The sequence below is a fragment of the Porites lutea genome, chromosome 14 (genome assembly GCF_958299795.1).
Source record: "Porites lutea chromosome 14, jaPorLute2.1, whole genome shotgun sequence".
In the NCBI taxonomy this organism is placed as follows: Eukaryota; Metazoa; Cnidaria; class Anthozoa; order Scleractinia; family Poritidae; genus Porites; species Porites lutea.
The window spans coordinates 7,051,797-7,065,803 of NC_133214.1; the positions used below are offsets into that span (position 1 = coordinate 7,051,797).

A 14,007-nucleotide genomic window follows, 5' to 3' on the forward strand; every position below is an offset into this window, starting at 1 on the left:
GTAACAGGGGCAAACCGAGGATAGAACGAGAACCATGTGCTACTCTTGCAGCACAGTTTCAGAGCACGTGATTGTTAATTGGGAGACTCGGGTTCAAACACGGTTGGGCCATCAATCCGGCACAAGAAATGACATCTTTCTGGGTGAGCACAAATACCTTTGCGTCAGCTTAGATGTTCTCAGCCATGAGCCAGTGATACTGAGGCGTTGGGCTTGAATCTTACACTTGCCCAATCTGAGTCGCGGTAATTGACTGGAACTAGTTTACAATCGAGGCTCATTCATCTAATTACCACGCATTAGGCTCTGTTGCAAGCTAGTTGCAGTCACCTATCAACACTGCGAATGCGGTCTATTTAGTAAAAACGTAAATAAAGTCTCCGCTTTTCGAAAACAGCATTCGCCATTTGCACATCTCTTGTAATACACCTTGTTTATACCCTAAAATTTTGCAAAACTTTTTTTTATTATTTCTCCTGGGTATTATAGTCACCCCAAGAAAAATTGAAGGCAATGCGTATACTAAATGTGAAAGAGAAGGGAGTGATATCAAAAGGGACGGGCGAGTGTCCTGTTTCATATTTGCCACTGTGGTAAAAAACTCAAAGTGGCATTTACAACATGACAACTTTATTTCTTTCATCACACTCGGTACACCCATGTTCGAACAACAAAAAACATAAGAGATTATGTCAGTAGGACTAAAACCTCGCCTCTCGCTTTCTATCATCAGTACTAACAAGGCTTTGTCCTTGGTCCTCTACTGTTTACCGATACGTTTACCGATGCGTTTCTTCCAAATCCACTCATAGCATCTTATCACCCATGCCCGAAAAAAAAGACACTTAAAAAGGCCTCGCTTATGTTAGTAAAACTTAAGCAGAAAAGTAATAGTGGAATAAAGAATTATTCGCGGATGCCAAATCCTGACAGCTGCAGAAGTTTGTATTGTCCATTATAAGACCTTGTAAACCTTCTTTTAATGACATCTTTGTTCTTGCCCTTTTTTTAATTTTAAGGTTAGTTCTATCGGGACTGCCTCCTACCCTGGAGCTAGCCTGTTCGTAGACGGTCTTCTTAGCCTCCGTAGCAAGCGTTTCCGTGCGGTTTCGGGCAAAGAGGGACGGGGAACGAGAGCGCGGAGTTCAGATTGTCGGGACCGGAGCGTGTTTTAAAAAGCGTACACGGAGAAAACGAGGGGAGATTTCCTCTCACTTTTTTCTCCTCGTCATTTTTTTGCCAGCGCTCTTAGGCTCCTGGCTCTGTATTTTCCTGTATTCTACTGAGACACCCAGCGAGAAGTAGGCTGACATGAAGGTCCGCTGCTTTTCGTTTGTTTGTTTCCTTTTTTTTTCTGTTTTTTTTGTTTTTTGTTTTTTGCTGCTTGTTATTGTCACTTTTTTGCGTTTTGTTGTGTCTTCTTCACCTATACGTATCACATTAGAATGTAAACAAATTGTTCCAATTTCTCCGCATCCAAGTCTTCCTTTATTCCACCCTGGTAATTTTTCACATGACACATCATGTGACAGCGTTTGACCAATGAAATCATCGCTTCATGCTTCTTACGTAGCCAGGGGAGCCGAGGCGGAAGCGCTTCAGGGAAGAAAATCTTTACAATTTCGTGAGGAACTTTCAAACTTCTAGCTGTTTTCATCAGTCTTGCAGTCATGGGCTGATTCAATCTTCTCGCCAAGCGTTTCCTTATGCCTAGCTGTGACGATATGGAAGCAAAGATGGTCTCCGGGTGGCTGCATTTTCGTTGCAAGATTCCTGAAGTTTAGGTAAGCATTAAGCGTAAGCTTATTGAATTTATAATCTAACTTTCTTCCTGTAAATTCACAAGGCCTCCGTTGTTTTTACATTCGAAAAGTAAACTGCAACTTATAACTTTTCTATTAGGCCTCAAGGCATGTGCAAGCAGTGATCTTTCTGCAGTCGAGTACACGAGACATATCGCGTGACTCTGAGGAACTGAAATACGTCTTGCATTGTAAATTACAGCAGAACCAGCCATGCATTTTACAGCTTTTAAGTTTTCTGACACCTTATTTAGAACGGTCATTATGATTTGGCCCTTCGATGTGGCCAGACATTGAAGAGATTTACAATCACCTATACGGCAGATGCCAGACGTCAGACTCAGGTTGTGAGTTTCTCATAATTATTAGGGAATGAGCAGATGAAAACTTTGCAAAATAAAAATTAATATTACTGTTTTCCTCTTATAAGCGCCTGGGCTCTTATGACAAATTTCTGCTAAAAGGAGACGGGCACTTATTGGGAGAAGGTCACTTATTAAGTTTTCTTTTCAGTGGATTGTAGCTTTATTAATTTTAGCTAAATTTTTAATAGAAAAGCAAATTATGAAAAAGGTAAGCCAACATTATTGCCTTTCATCTGTTGAAAGAGTGGTTGGTAATTTTTAGTGTACCACAGGCCCATAACACACTTAATATGTGTACATTGGTTTGGTTATTTTTGATCTCATTATTATCATGAAACATTGTTTCTCTCATCAATAGACCTTGTGACGGTTTTCGACGCCATCTTGATGAGTAGGCAAATGTGTGAGAAATTACAGTGTTTGTATGAGAATCTAGTGTCGATTAATTTCCGTAAAAGGGCTGTTCTGAAAAAAATATCAATTGTAAACTAAAGCGACAAAGCAAAGGATTGTCCTAAAAAATTTGAGGGGCGTACCTCTCTCTATATAGGCTTGCTTTAGATTTTCCATATATTTGTCTGTAATTTTCCCAGGACTTTCTTACAGACAAATGTATAGGAAATTTAAAAAGTGGTTCTAGGTCTTCTAGTGCATGTAACACCCTCAAATTTTTTCATAAGAGTCCTTAGGAATAAAGCTTTAGTTTACAAATCATATTTTTTTCAGAACGGCCATTTTACGGAAATAATTTGAAATTAGATTCCCATACAAACCCTGTAATTTCTCACGCGTTTGCCTACTCGTCAAGATGGCATTGAAAACCATGACAAGGTCTATTAAGTGGAAATAGAAACATGTTTTCTTTGTATCCTAACTATTTAAGAAAGTGACGGGGTGGGGAGGGGCCCAGAGGGGTAATCCAGATTTCAAATGACAGGGATGCATGATCGAAGGATTTTTAGAGGTTTGGACATTTTAGACTCTGGGATTTTTTTGGGTAGAAAATATTGGCGAGCATTTTTTCTGGGAGCTTGATTTAACCCTTTAAGCCCCAATACCCACATACAAATTGTCCAAACTGGTCTCTATACATTTCCATAGAGAATAAGTAAAGAGAATTTGATAAACTACCGAGGCATTTTCTCTTTGGTGATCATTTTATTAATTTTCATAACCATTTTTCTTGACAATCTATGAATATCCTTAGGAGAAAATTGGTGTTGATCACTATTGGGACTTGAAGGATTAAGAAGGGATTTTTTGGGTATTCAAAACAATCTGAAGAGTCAGATGGTATGATGAAAAAACAAACACAAACATTCAATTTCTATTGTTCATATTTTTCGAGTTATATCATTTAAAGCCTGCTGCAAATTTTAAGGCTTAGAAATTTGGCATGGGATTTTTTGGGGTTAATTTTTGGTCCAGGGATTTTTTGGGGATTTTGTTGGAAGCCCTAAGGATTTTTTTTGGTTTTGATTTTTGCCCCCATTCGATCATCCCTGTCACTTGAAATCCAGAGTATCCCCAGCCCTGGGGGGAGGGGGAGCTTATTCACAAGGGGCGCTTGTTTGATATTTTATATACATGTATCGCCTATAAGGTGGGCACCTTTTTGGGGGAGGCTGGTTATTAGACCACGAGTTTATTCTAGGAAATACAGTAATTGCCTAAAATGTGGCAATGTGAATATCAAAGTCCTGTACACTGTTCATGATACAAGCATGAAGTTACAAACCATCATAGTAAGTAACTCAAAGAAGGTGTTACAAATACAAATGGAAAAAGCATTATTATATTTCCTTTTTGAAATCCTGGAGTCACATTTGCAAAGGCTACCAGTCAAATGCCCTGCTACAGTACATGGATATCTTGGCTGAGTGTGGGGGAGGGGGGAGGTTTATTGACTGGTGAGTGACAGTACCATCAGCCAGGCAGTGCAGCAGCACCGGGTCTATAAAAGCAATAATTATAATAATTATATGTAACTAAGTGAACTGCTCTTTGTCTTTACGCATTGCCCTTGATTTTATTATGAAGGTTCCTGCTACCAATCAGTTCAAATTTCATGATGTGTGGGTTTCAGAAGTCAAGGATCCATGTACCAAGCTTTGGTAAGTTATTTTGAATTATTTGATAATTTTGTCACAATCTGAATTTTATTACTGTAGAAGAAATGTTTAGTTTTAATTTGGTCAATGTAATTTAACTAAGTTAACCACCACGAGCTTAGCGGTCAAGCGGTTCATAAGATTAGCGGTCTAGCGGTTCACAAGCATAGCGGTCAAGCGGTTCACAAGCATAGCGGGCAAGTGGTTCACAAGCTTAGCAGTTAAGCGGTCCACAAGTTTAGCGGTCCACAAGTTAAGCGGTCAAGCAGTCCACAAGCTTAGCGGTCAAGCGACCCACGAGCGTAGCGGGCATCCAGCGGTCAATCCCATAAGTGCAGGCTCACATGGTTTGTGGTAGCTTTGTACACAGCTAGGATCTGTGAGTTCTTCATCAAGCGTTTGTACAGTGGTCTGTGGAGCGGTTCATTTAGCGTCTTCCCCCCCTCCCATCCCTATTTTTCTTCCTTCCACTGTTTCATGAGTGTGACGGGTGCCTGGCATGGGGGCTCATGGCTGGGTTGCGGGGATTTGCCAGCCATGGGGGCAGTTTTCTATCTAGGGGCTGGCTGGCCACAGTGGAAGCCCCTGGGTATCCCAGGCACCCACCTTCCACTTAAGCGAGGCAGCTGGTTAATAGTATTAAAATTCCCTGGGGTGGCGGGGATGGGGTGGGGGAACACTGAAGGGAATTTTGGGTAGGAGTTTAGCACCAAAAGGCCTTCAAACCTTCATCCTATTTAAACAAAAAACCATTCTCTTTACCACCCTGTTTAAGATAAGAAAACTCATTTCATGACCCTGATCCATTTCCTTAAACTGGCATCATGAGGTTAGATTAAAATAATAATAATGATGGAATCAGACTTGTAGACTGTGGATCACCAAATATTCACACCCTGTTTAAAGCTCTAGACACCCTGTTCAAGATGCTAAATAGTGAAATTTTATAAATTGTTTAAGACTTAAGACCTCCATAAACCCTGCCCTGTTCAGCAGAACATGCCTGTTTAGGCTAAAGAAACGAAGGATGTCTACCCTTCCCCCCTGGGGAATGTACACCTCAGTATCCCCCAGACAGTGGAGTCCAGGACTCCCCTTCTGTCAGCATACTTATGGGATAAATACTCTTTTGAAAAAAGCATTAATGCTAATAAAGTTGGGATAGAAAGAGGTTATTCTTTTGAAAAATACACCTTTATAAAGAATTAGATTGTTTATATGTAGTTGTAATGCAAAGTTACCCTTAAAGTGCCAGCCCACTTAGCACTACTTTATTCATATCTCACCTTGTGGTTCTTGATAAATCTTTATATCGCTGGTTAGAGATTCATCCATAGCACTATCCAGCATTTGAATGCTATCCACTTGATAAATCTCTATATGGCTGGATAGAAATTCATCCATAGCACTATCCAGTGTTTGAACAACCAGGGCTAGGACTATAATATTATTTTAAACCTAGTTTGGTTCAGAATTTCCTTTCTTACTTAGCCTGTATTAATCATACAGATCTACGGTGTGTAGGTGACAATGAAATTCTGGTTTACTCTTAGAACAGATTTTACCTACAACATTTTCAAATGTTGGTTTACCTGTATTTTGACTCAAATGAAAAATATAATGCAGTTGTTAAGACTCAGAAGGAGAAAAACCAGACTGGACCAATCCCAATAATAATAATTGGAATAGGTCTAACAACTAATTATTAGTAATGTTGCAAATTACAAAAAATCATAAATCCACAAAATTATTATATAATTAATTAAACTCCCACAAAAAGAAAGTGTCAATTGGTACATGTAGTTTACGACATTGCACCATTTTTTACAATGTGTACTTTTTTTCTCTGTTCCTGTTGTAGTGTTCATGTCTGCAGTGTTGAAGGATTTTTAGGATTCCTGTGATGTCCAGGCTGATGGAGGTCAGCAAAATTTGTCATCTCTTAGCTAATAGTATTAGTCAAGTGAAGGTTGATTTTTCTTGGTATCTTGTAAACAAGTTGTAAGGTTTGAAGTGTGAGAATTAGTTCTAGTTGTGGTTTTGAATGTTGGTGAAGGGGTGTTAATCATATCAGACTCTGAATCAGGGGAGGTCTGATTTGAAACCCCACTGTTCCATCTCTTGAGTTTTAACTCAGAAAAAACAGTCAGCAGTTGTTAATAACTACATATTGTCAAGACATCAGGACTAATTTCAGTTGCATGCGTGATAGATCTACACTGTTTACTCACTTTTCAGGGCAGTTTTTCAAAATATGCACAAACGTACTTGTCACCCATTTAAAGTTTTCGTACTAAAGATCAACTTCTCTACAATATCGTTCAAAAGCAATACTAAATTCTCAGTGATTCTTACATTGGGTTAAATAAAAAGGGAATCCACCAGGAAATTGAGTAATTTTAATTTTTAGTGGACAAAAATCCTGCACCAGAATAATTTAAAGCATATTGCATTGTTTTTTACATTTTTCAAGGGTAAGAGATGTAATTAGTCTTCTGTGATAACACCAAAGAAAACTTCTCATGGGAGCCCGAGAAAATGAATAATTATGTCTTCATTTTCTTGGAATCCCATGAGAAATTTTCTTGGGTGATATTATGGATGACCACTTACATCTTTAGCTCTTGAAAAATGTAAAAAGGATGCAATATTGTGAAGATCAGCTCCACGTAATTATCAACTTAAGATGAGGAAATAGTCAAAATATGACCTGGCCGCAAACTTGGCCAGAATAAAGCCTTATGTGCCCTAGTTACAGAATCGTTGGTTTAAGTACGATCGAGTGAATAATAATTTTTTAACGATTTTTTTTCTCCCTGAGGCCTTTATTATTCTGCAGGTACAAGCTTTTTGTCCACTGAGAATTAAAATTACTCAGTTTCCTGGTGGATTCCTTCTTAAACATTCCTTTTGTACTTTACCAAGCACAAATTTTAAGACAGTATTTTGACTATTGTGAGTGTTTTTTCTGTCTTTTTGTGTTTTCTCCTTCTAAAAGTAGATGAAACGTGATCTATGATGTCAAAAAATTGTTTTGTAGAAAACAACACAATGACTATTGTCATGATCTCAAAAGATTGTGTGTATTATCAGGAATTACAGAAAAATACATAGGTTTTTCAAAAATATAATAATTTCGTCAAAGGGATAACATATATGTAAGCAAAAAGAATGGTAAAGAAAAAATTTGAATAGTATTACTTTCTGAGCTTTAAATTCTAAATATCTGGTGAAAAGGTAACATTATCCGACTTAGTAAAAATCTAATTAATGTCACTATTCCGCTTAAGATACGCATGAAAAGGTAACACAGCTAAATAGCGCACGCAGGCAAATAAGACAATTGCTACAAGATGGCGTAATAAGGGGGGGACACAGCCCTGTGGCAGGTTCTAGCGACTTCTGGTTATGCGCACAGCAAAAACACAAGCCTCACTTATCGCCCCACTCCCGTGGGGTAGGACAAGAGTATTGCCAGAGCCTTTCTTATCTCCCCAGCGCCGCACGGGCTGGATCGGACAAGATTAAGGCAAATGAATAAGATGGCAAGACACAAGCAATGCCAAAAGCTTGGGGGAAGTCGCAACGCAGACTTAACCGCACCACAAGGAGTGACCCCCCAAACTTTATTGATACCTAACACAACAAAACTCCTCCATAGGGAGGGAGGGTGGGTAACAAAATTACTGTAACTGTTTGCTTTCATGCAAGCTAGGCGAATAATGACCAGGTCTGAAATAGCAGAACTTTATAGCTAGACAGTGTCTTAAATCTCGACCAATGAATACAGTTGTACCATAAGCTACCTAGTCTTATCATGATTAAAGTCTAGCCATGAATAGGGCCTTGAAAACAGGGACCAATGTGCGCGATGCTAAGAAAAATATGATGACAAACATACGACAAATTAGTCAGGTTCCAACCACGAACAGTTTTGTTTGTATCTTAAAATTAGCGTGCTTTCATTCATAAATAAGGCTTTAAAGATTGAACAGAGCATACATTGGGGCAGGCTACCTTAGCCTACCCCCCCCCCCCCCCCCCTGGGGCTTCATGTTCCATTAACTACATTTACCATCTGGTAAATGTCTTATTAAATATAGATTTTACTAACAACATAATTTTTTTCGAGTTTTGATCTTAGTCAAGAAACTATTTCTTCCTTTTCCTCTCTTCTCACAGGTATTTAATTTTGAGTTTTTTTTTTTAAATTGGCTACATACCATTGGGAGCTGCAATGCTGTGGTGGACTAGTATCCCATCCAGGGAGGGGTGGGGGAAGTTGGGCTGGGAATAGTTCTTAGCAATTCATGGTACTTAAACCAAGATAAGCTCTTACTGTGTGGGCTTCAATGGCTTGTTTCAACCCTTTAAGCACCAGTATCCACACACAAATTCTCCAAACTGATCTCAATGCATTCCTTAACCCTTTAAGCCCTAAGAGTGATCAGTGTCAAATTTCTCCTTGTAGTATCACTTCTTTATAAAACACCGTGGTCATGAGAATTGAGGACCTGATCACACTAGATGAATCTAATTGATGCTTCAGCAAATTCTCCTCACTACTTCTATTGAAAACAAATAGGGACAACAAATGAGAATTTGAATTTTAATATTAGGCTTTAAAGGGTTAAAAGAATTACATGTAGTTCAGAGAATTTGATTAACGATTAAAGCATTTTCTCTAAGTGATCATTTTATTCATTTCGTATCATTAAATTGGAAGTTTACTTGCATGTACAGTAGTCCACACCTCTTAGTGTGGTACATGCGCACTGCACTGTTGAAACTCTCTTAGTAACGTGCATCATCTTTGACCTTTCACCCTGTAAGTTGCCTCTGTCCCCCTCCCTTTGAATCATAAATAAATCATACTGGGCCAGTCCACGTCAAGTGTTTACAGTACATAATTAAACAGTCTAAAAGGGGAGGGGAAGGGAGGGGAGGGGAGGCTTAAAAGAGAGCTGGGGCTTAATAACTTTCTTCCCCTGAAAGGGGGGGGGGCTTATTTGGCAGGGGGTGCGGGGTTAATAGAGGATTTATGGTATTGGGGGTTTTCAGTGTCATGCAATAAAAAATAAAATTGCAAACCATTCAATACAGAAAGTCCAGAATCTAGGAGAAACGTCTTACCCAAATTTATAGAGCTTTGTATGGAGACGCCATGTTTGTGTCCCTTTGAGGGGCACAAATATGGTTGCCGGAAACCAACAGAAACATCTATTTTTGAGTTTTCCTACTAGTGGTGAATTCATCGCTTGAGAAAGTCATAAAGGATTAAAGTGATGTTTATTCTGAGACAAGGAATGTTTAGATAGCAAAATCTCCCAAAACTGGTAATGTTTTTAACCCACATAAGAGCATTCCCGGCCGCCAGCTAAATGCTGCGTGACGCAAAAGCCTAGAAATTTAAACGTCCTCTATGGCAAAATGAAGAACCCTTTCGAACCAAAACTTTGTTTAAATAAAGGTGTTTAGGTGCTGCAATACCTCATGAAACTCAGAAGAATCGATAGTTTCTTAGTTTGAATTTTTGGTGACGTAATGCGAAAACCGAGAATACATATACATGAGACACCACAGGTAGCCCAAACTCAAAAAATGTCTTGCATGTTTTTCTAGTCAGTTTTTGCAAGTGCAATCGCTGACAGAAAAGCATTGGAAGACAATGCTCAATTAAAGTTTGTAAGAACTTACTTCAGTCAAACCTCTTTAATACGGACACCAAAGGAACAGAACCAAGTGTCCGCTTTACAGAGGTGTCCGTATTATAGAGGTAGGGAATGTATGATTTTTGGCATTTCTGGAACCAAACGAACTGTCCGTAATAGACAGGTGTCCGTATTATAGATGTGTCCGTAAGGAGAGACTAGACTGTATTAAAAATACAAAATACTTTTAAATAACCTTAGATCAGGCTCTGTTTTCGTTCCTCTTTGTAAATAACATTCAGGCGGGCAAGGCGAAACGAAAAGAGAATTTTAGCGGGACTACGTAAGGGAGAATGTATGAGAACTGCTAAAATTGAGCCTGATCTCAGGTTAGCTTTTTAATAAACCCTTTAATAAATTAATGCCACTCTTCTTTTAGGAATTGTCATCCTTTCTTAGCACAGCCTCTACATCACAGGAAGACCATGAAAGCAATTCAGAATCCACTTCCTCGAGGAAATTGAGAGTAACCCTGTTAAGCAGTGAATGGAGATCAACAAAAGGAGGCTTGTCAACCATCAACCGAGAGCTGGCCATTCAGTTGGCAAAACACCCCAAAGTGGATGTCAGTGTTTATCTCCCTCAGTGCAGTGAAGAGGATAAACGAGTTGCTGCAAGTCACAATGTACATCTTATTGAAGCAGAAGAAATGCCAGGTTATGACAACCCAGTAGACTGGTTGTCCTTTCTTCCTGAAAGCCATTCTGTCGATTGTGTGATAGGACATGGGGCTGTTCTTGGTCGGCAAGTGCAGGGTATAAAACGTCAGTGTAAGTGCCAGTGGATTCAGGTCGTTCATACAGCTCCTGAAGAGCTTGGTATGTACAAGTCCTACGCAGATGCTATTTCAAAAGGTGAGAAAAAGCACCAGGCTGAGGTAAAACTCTGTGAAAAAGCTGATCAAGTTGTAGCAGTTGGTCCCAAGCTGGCTGAAGTTTTCTCAGGTTATCTCCGTGCCTGTGGAAAAGATCAAGATGTTCTCAACCTTACCCCAGGCATCTTCTCAGAGTTTTCTGATATAAAGCAAGCCACTGAAGAAAGAAAAACATTCAGTGTTTTAGTATTTGGACGTGGTGACAATGAAGACTTTCAGCTGAAAGGATATGACATCGCTGCTCGCGCTATTGCTGAGTTGAAAGACGAGCCACAGCCCTATAAGCTCTTGTTTGTTGGAGCTCCAAGTGGAGAAGAGGAGAAAGTGAAAGATTTGTTACTTAAGCAAGGCATTGATCGCAGTCAACTAACTGTACGTTGTTTTAATGAAAGCAGAGAGCAGTTAGCCCGGTTGTTTTGTGAAGTTGATCTTGCTATAATGCCATCCCGAACTGAGGGCTTTGGTCTAGCCGCCCTTGAGGCTTTATCTGCTGGTCTGCCTGTGCTGGTTAGTGGGAACTCTGGTCTTGGCGAGGCCTTACAGGAAGTTCCCAATGGTTCAAATTGTGTGGTGAAATCAGAAGATCTTAAAGATTGGGCCAATGCAATCAAAGCTGTTCGAAAGAAAAAACGGAAGCTGCGACTGAGAGAGGCTAAGCTTCTTCAAGGAGAGTATGCAGAGATGTACAGCTGGCAGGATCACTGTAATAGACTTGTGCAACGAATGCTTGCTATTTCTCAAGGTAACAGGTTCACTTTGTAATTCAAATTGGTCTTGTTATTGTGTATTGCGCTGGCATTAAGAAATGTACATTTGTAAGTTCACGCAATTACAATGACAACATTAGTAAAAACTTCACAACAACAGATTTGTCTCTCTCTTCTTAATAACTCCACCAGAGAACAGTACTAGAGAGGTTTGCCTACATTTGCCAATTTCAGACAGTTTCAAAATCGTGATATCTTTCAACGTCTTATTCCCGTCCCTGAGGGTCAAAAGTAAAGAATTATTGTATCACTACATTTGTGTACTCTTTTTGTAGGTCCCACTGCAGTTGGGCAGAATTTATCTAAGAAAGCCACTGTGATCTGTCACGATGAAAAACGCACTCCTTCTGAAAAACGTGTTCATGAAGGTACACTTGAATCTTAAAAGCATGTGCAATATGCCCACAAGAGCAATTCTTTGTTTTCTATGTACAGTGTTCAATCTAGGTAGCGTTTTTGAGCCATTGACGCGGAATACTCTGTTCGCACCCAAAATGAAATTATCGTGGAGTCATACTGACGCAAAAACGTTACGTCATATATAAGTACTTCCAAAGCAGTAGGTAATAATAAAAGTACATTTTAAAAAAAGGTGCGCTTACTAGCCTGAAATGAGCGCACAGAATGGCTGTCATTCAACTTCAGACTTCATGCTTACTATTATTTTTCATGTCAGGCATTCCATGCAATTCTGAGAGAGACCGGAGCGTACATTTGGACGCTCTGCATACATTGCTTTGCCGATTGATTCACACTCATTTGTTGACTTTGTTCTTTTGTTTTCATTCCATTATGAAACGGCAACAAAAGCTACAGTGTAAGTTCATTTTTTACAAAAAAGAGAATGGCAGTTTTAATCTGAAAGGGATGAAGATGTCCATTAGAGTTGTTTAAAGTTTTAATATCATGGTTTGACCCACTCCATTTTTGAATGACCAATTTCTAGATTGGAAACTGTATGTAGGAAGGTCTGGGAGATGTACTTTAATTTGGTTATTTCCAGAATCCGGGAAACTTTTGCTTGTGGAATCTGAAATCCAGAAAACGTTTTCCTTTGGAATCCAGAATCCAACTCAAGGAATCTGGAATGTCAATAATGATTGTAATCCGAAATCCATGCTCCTCAGTAGTTAGTAATTGATTCCATCCTACTCGCTCACTTTTATTTCTACATCATCTCGCAACATCGCTCTCTTGTTCACTCATTTCACAAAACTCATTCGTTAATCTCACTTCATTCACTTCATTCAAATTCGTTCGCTTCGCTCACTCATTTTCATTCAGTTCATTCAGTTCGTTTATCTCATTCGTATTGTTCCATTCGTTCTCAAGTAGTCGCTCACATTGCTCGAAGATCTAGAAACAAAAGTGAGTGAGTGGGTTGTAATCAATTACTAACTACTGTATAATAAAGTAGTTATAGTGAATTAAAAAAAAAAAAGAAATAGAAATATAAATGCTTTTTAAAAAAGTAAAAGAAATGGATCTTAATAATATATATAGGGTTGGAGGATTAATATTTTATACTGAAGAAGATTATCTTGTTTTTAAAAATATTGATAAAAATATCAATCAAATAGTTAAAACAGTGAAAGATGGTATCATTGATTTATATGGAATTTTTAATAATAATGAAAAAATTAGAGTAATAGAGTTTAAATACGAAGCAGGAAAAGAATTGTATGAATTGTTTGAAAAAGCGACAGATTTATTATATTATGAAGAAGATTCTATCGAATACAAAGTTGGTTCTCGTTTTTACGATAGGATTAATTTAATAAAATATACTGAGTTTAATGAATGAAGCAGAAAAAATAAATTTGATTTTAATAAAAAAATAAAAAAATAATATAGCAATGTCTCAGCAAAGTAAAATTCCTTCATATGCTTCCAATTACAAAAGAGAGTATCTTTTTGTAAGAGGTTTAAATAAGTATTTTAAGTGTTTTTCGAAAAAACTAGATTTATTAAATCATGGTTTATTTGAAAATAACTTTTCTAATACAATTAAGAAGTATATGAAAAGATTTCTTAGAGCACAAGAAAAAGGAAAGTTTAATAATCTTAATAATATTTGTTTTAAAAATGATGATGATGATGATGGTTATGATTATGATGATATTATTGAAATCTTAAAAATTAATGATCTTTTTAAAGGTTTTAAAATACGTTATGATTTTTTTTGTGAAAATGGTGATGATGGTTATGATAATGTTGATGGTGAATATTTTGTTGATGGTAAACCTTATAATGGTTTTGAAGAATTTTATGATATTTTTGAAAAAATTTTTAATCAAATAAAATTTAAAAAATATTATTGTGTTTGTGATAGTGATAGTGATAGTGATAGTGATAGTGATATTGTTACTAGTATGGT

At 38.0% G+C, this 14,007-nt stretch overlaps 2 protein-coding genes across 3 annotated transcripts in view; both read left to right on the plus strand.

Annotated features, from left to right (window-relative positions):
- Positions 1–14,007, plus strand: part of LOC140924636 (uncharacterized) — a 59,772-nt gene that overhangs the window by 13,644 nt on the left and 32,121 nt on the right. The gene's annotated exons all lie outside the window — the stretch shown is intronic.
- LOC140924652 (D-inositol 3-phosphate glycosyltransferase-like) lies at positions 6,141–11,640 on the plus strand. The gene is made up of 2 exons (XM_073374682.1): positions 6,141–6,199; positions 10,369–11,640. Exons 1-2 carry the CDS (start codon positions 6,182–6,184, stop codon positions 11,623–11,625), a joined length of 1,275 nt encoding a protein of 424 aa, XP_073230783.1. The 5' UTR covers positions 6,141–6,181; the 3' UTR covers positions 11,626–11,640.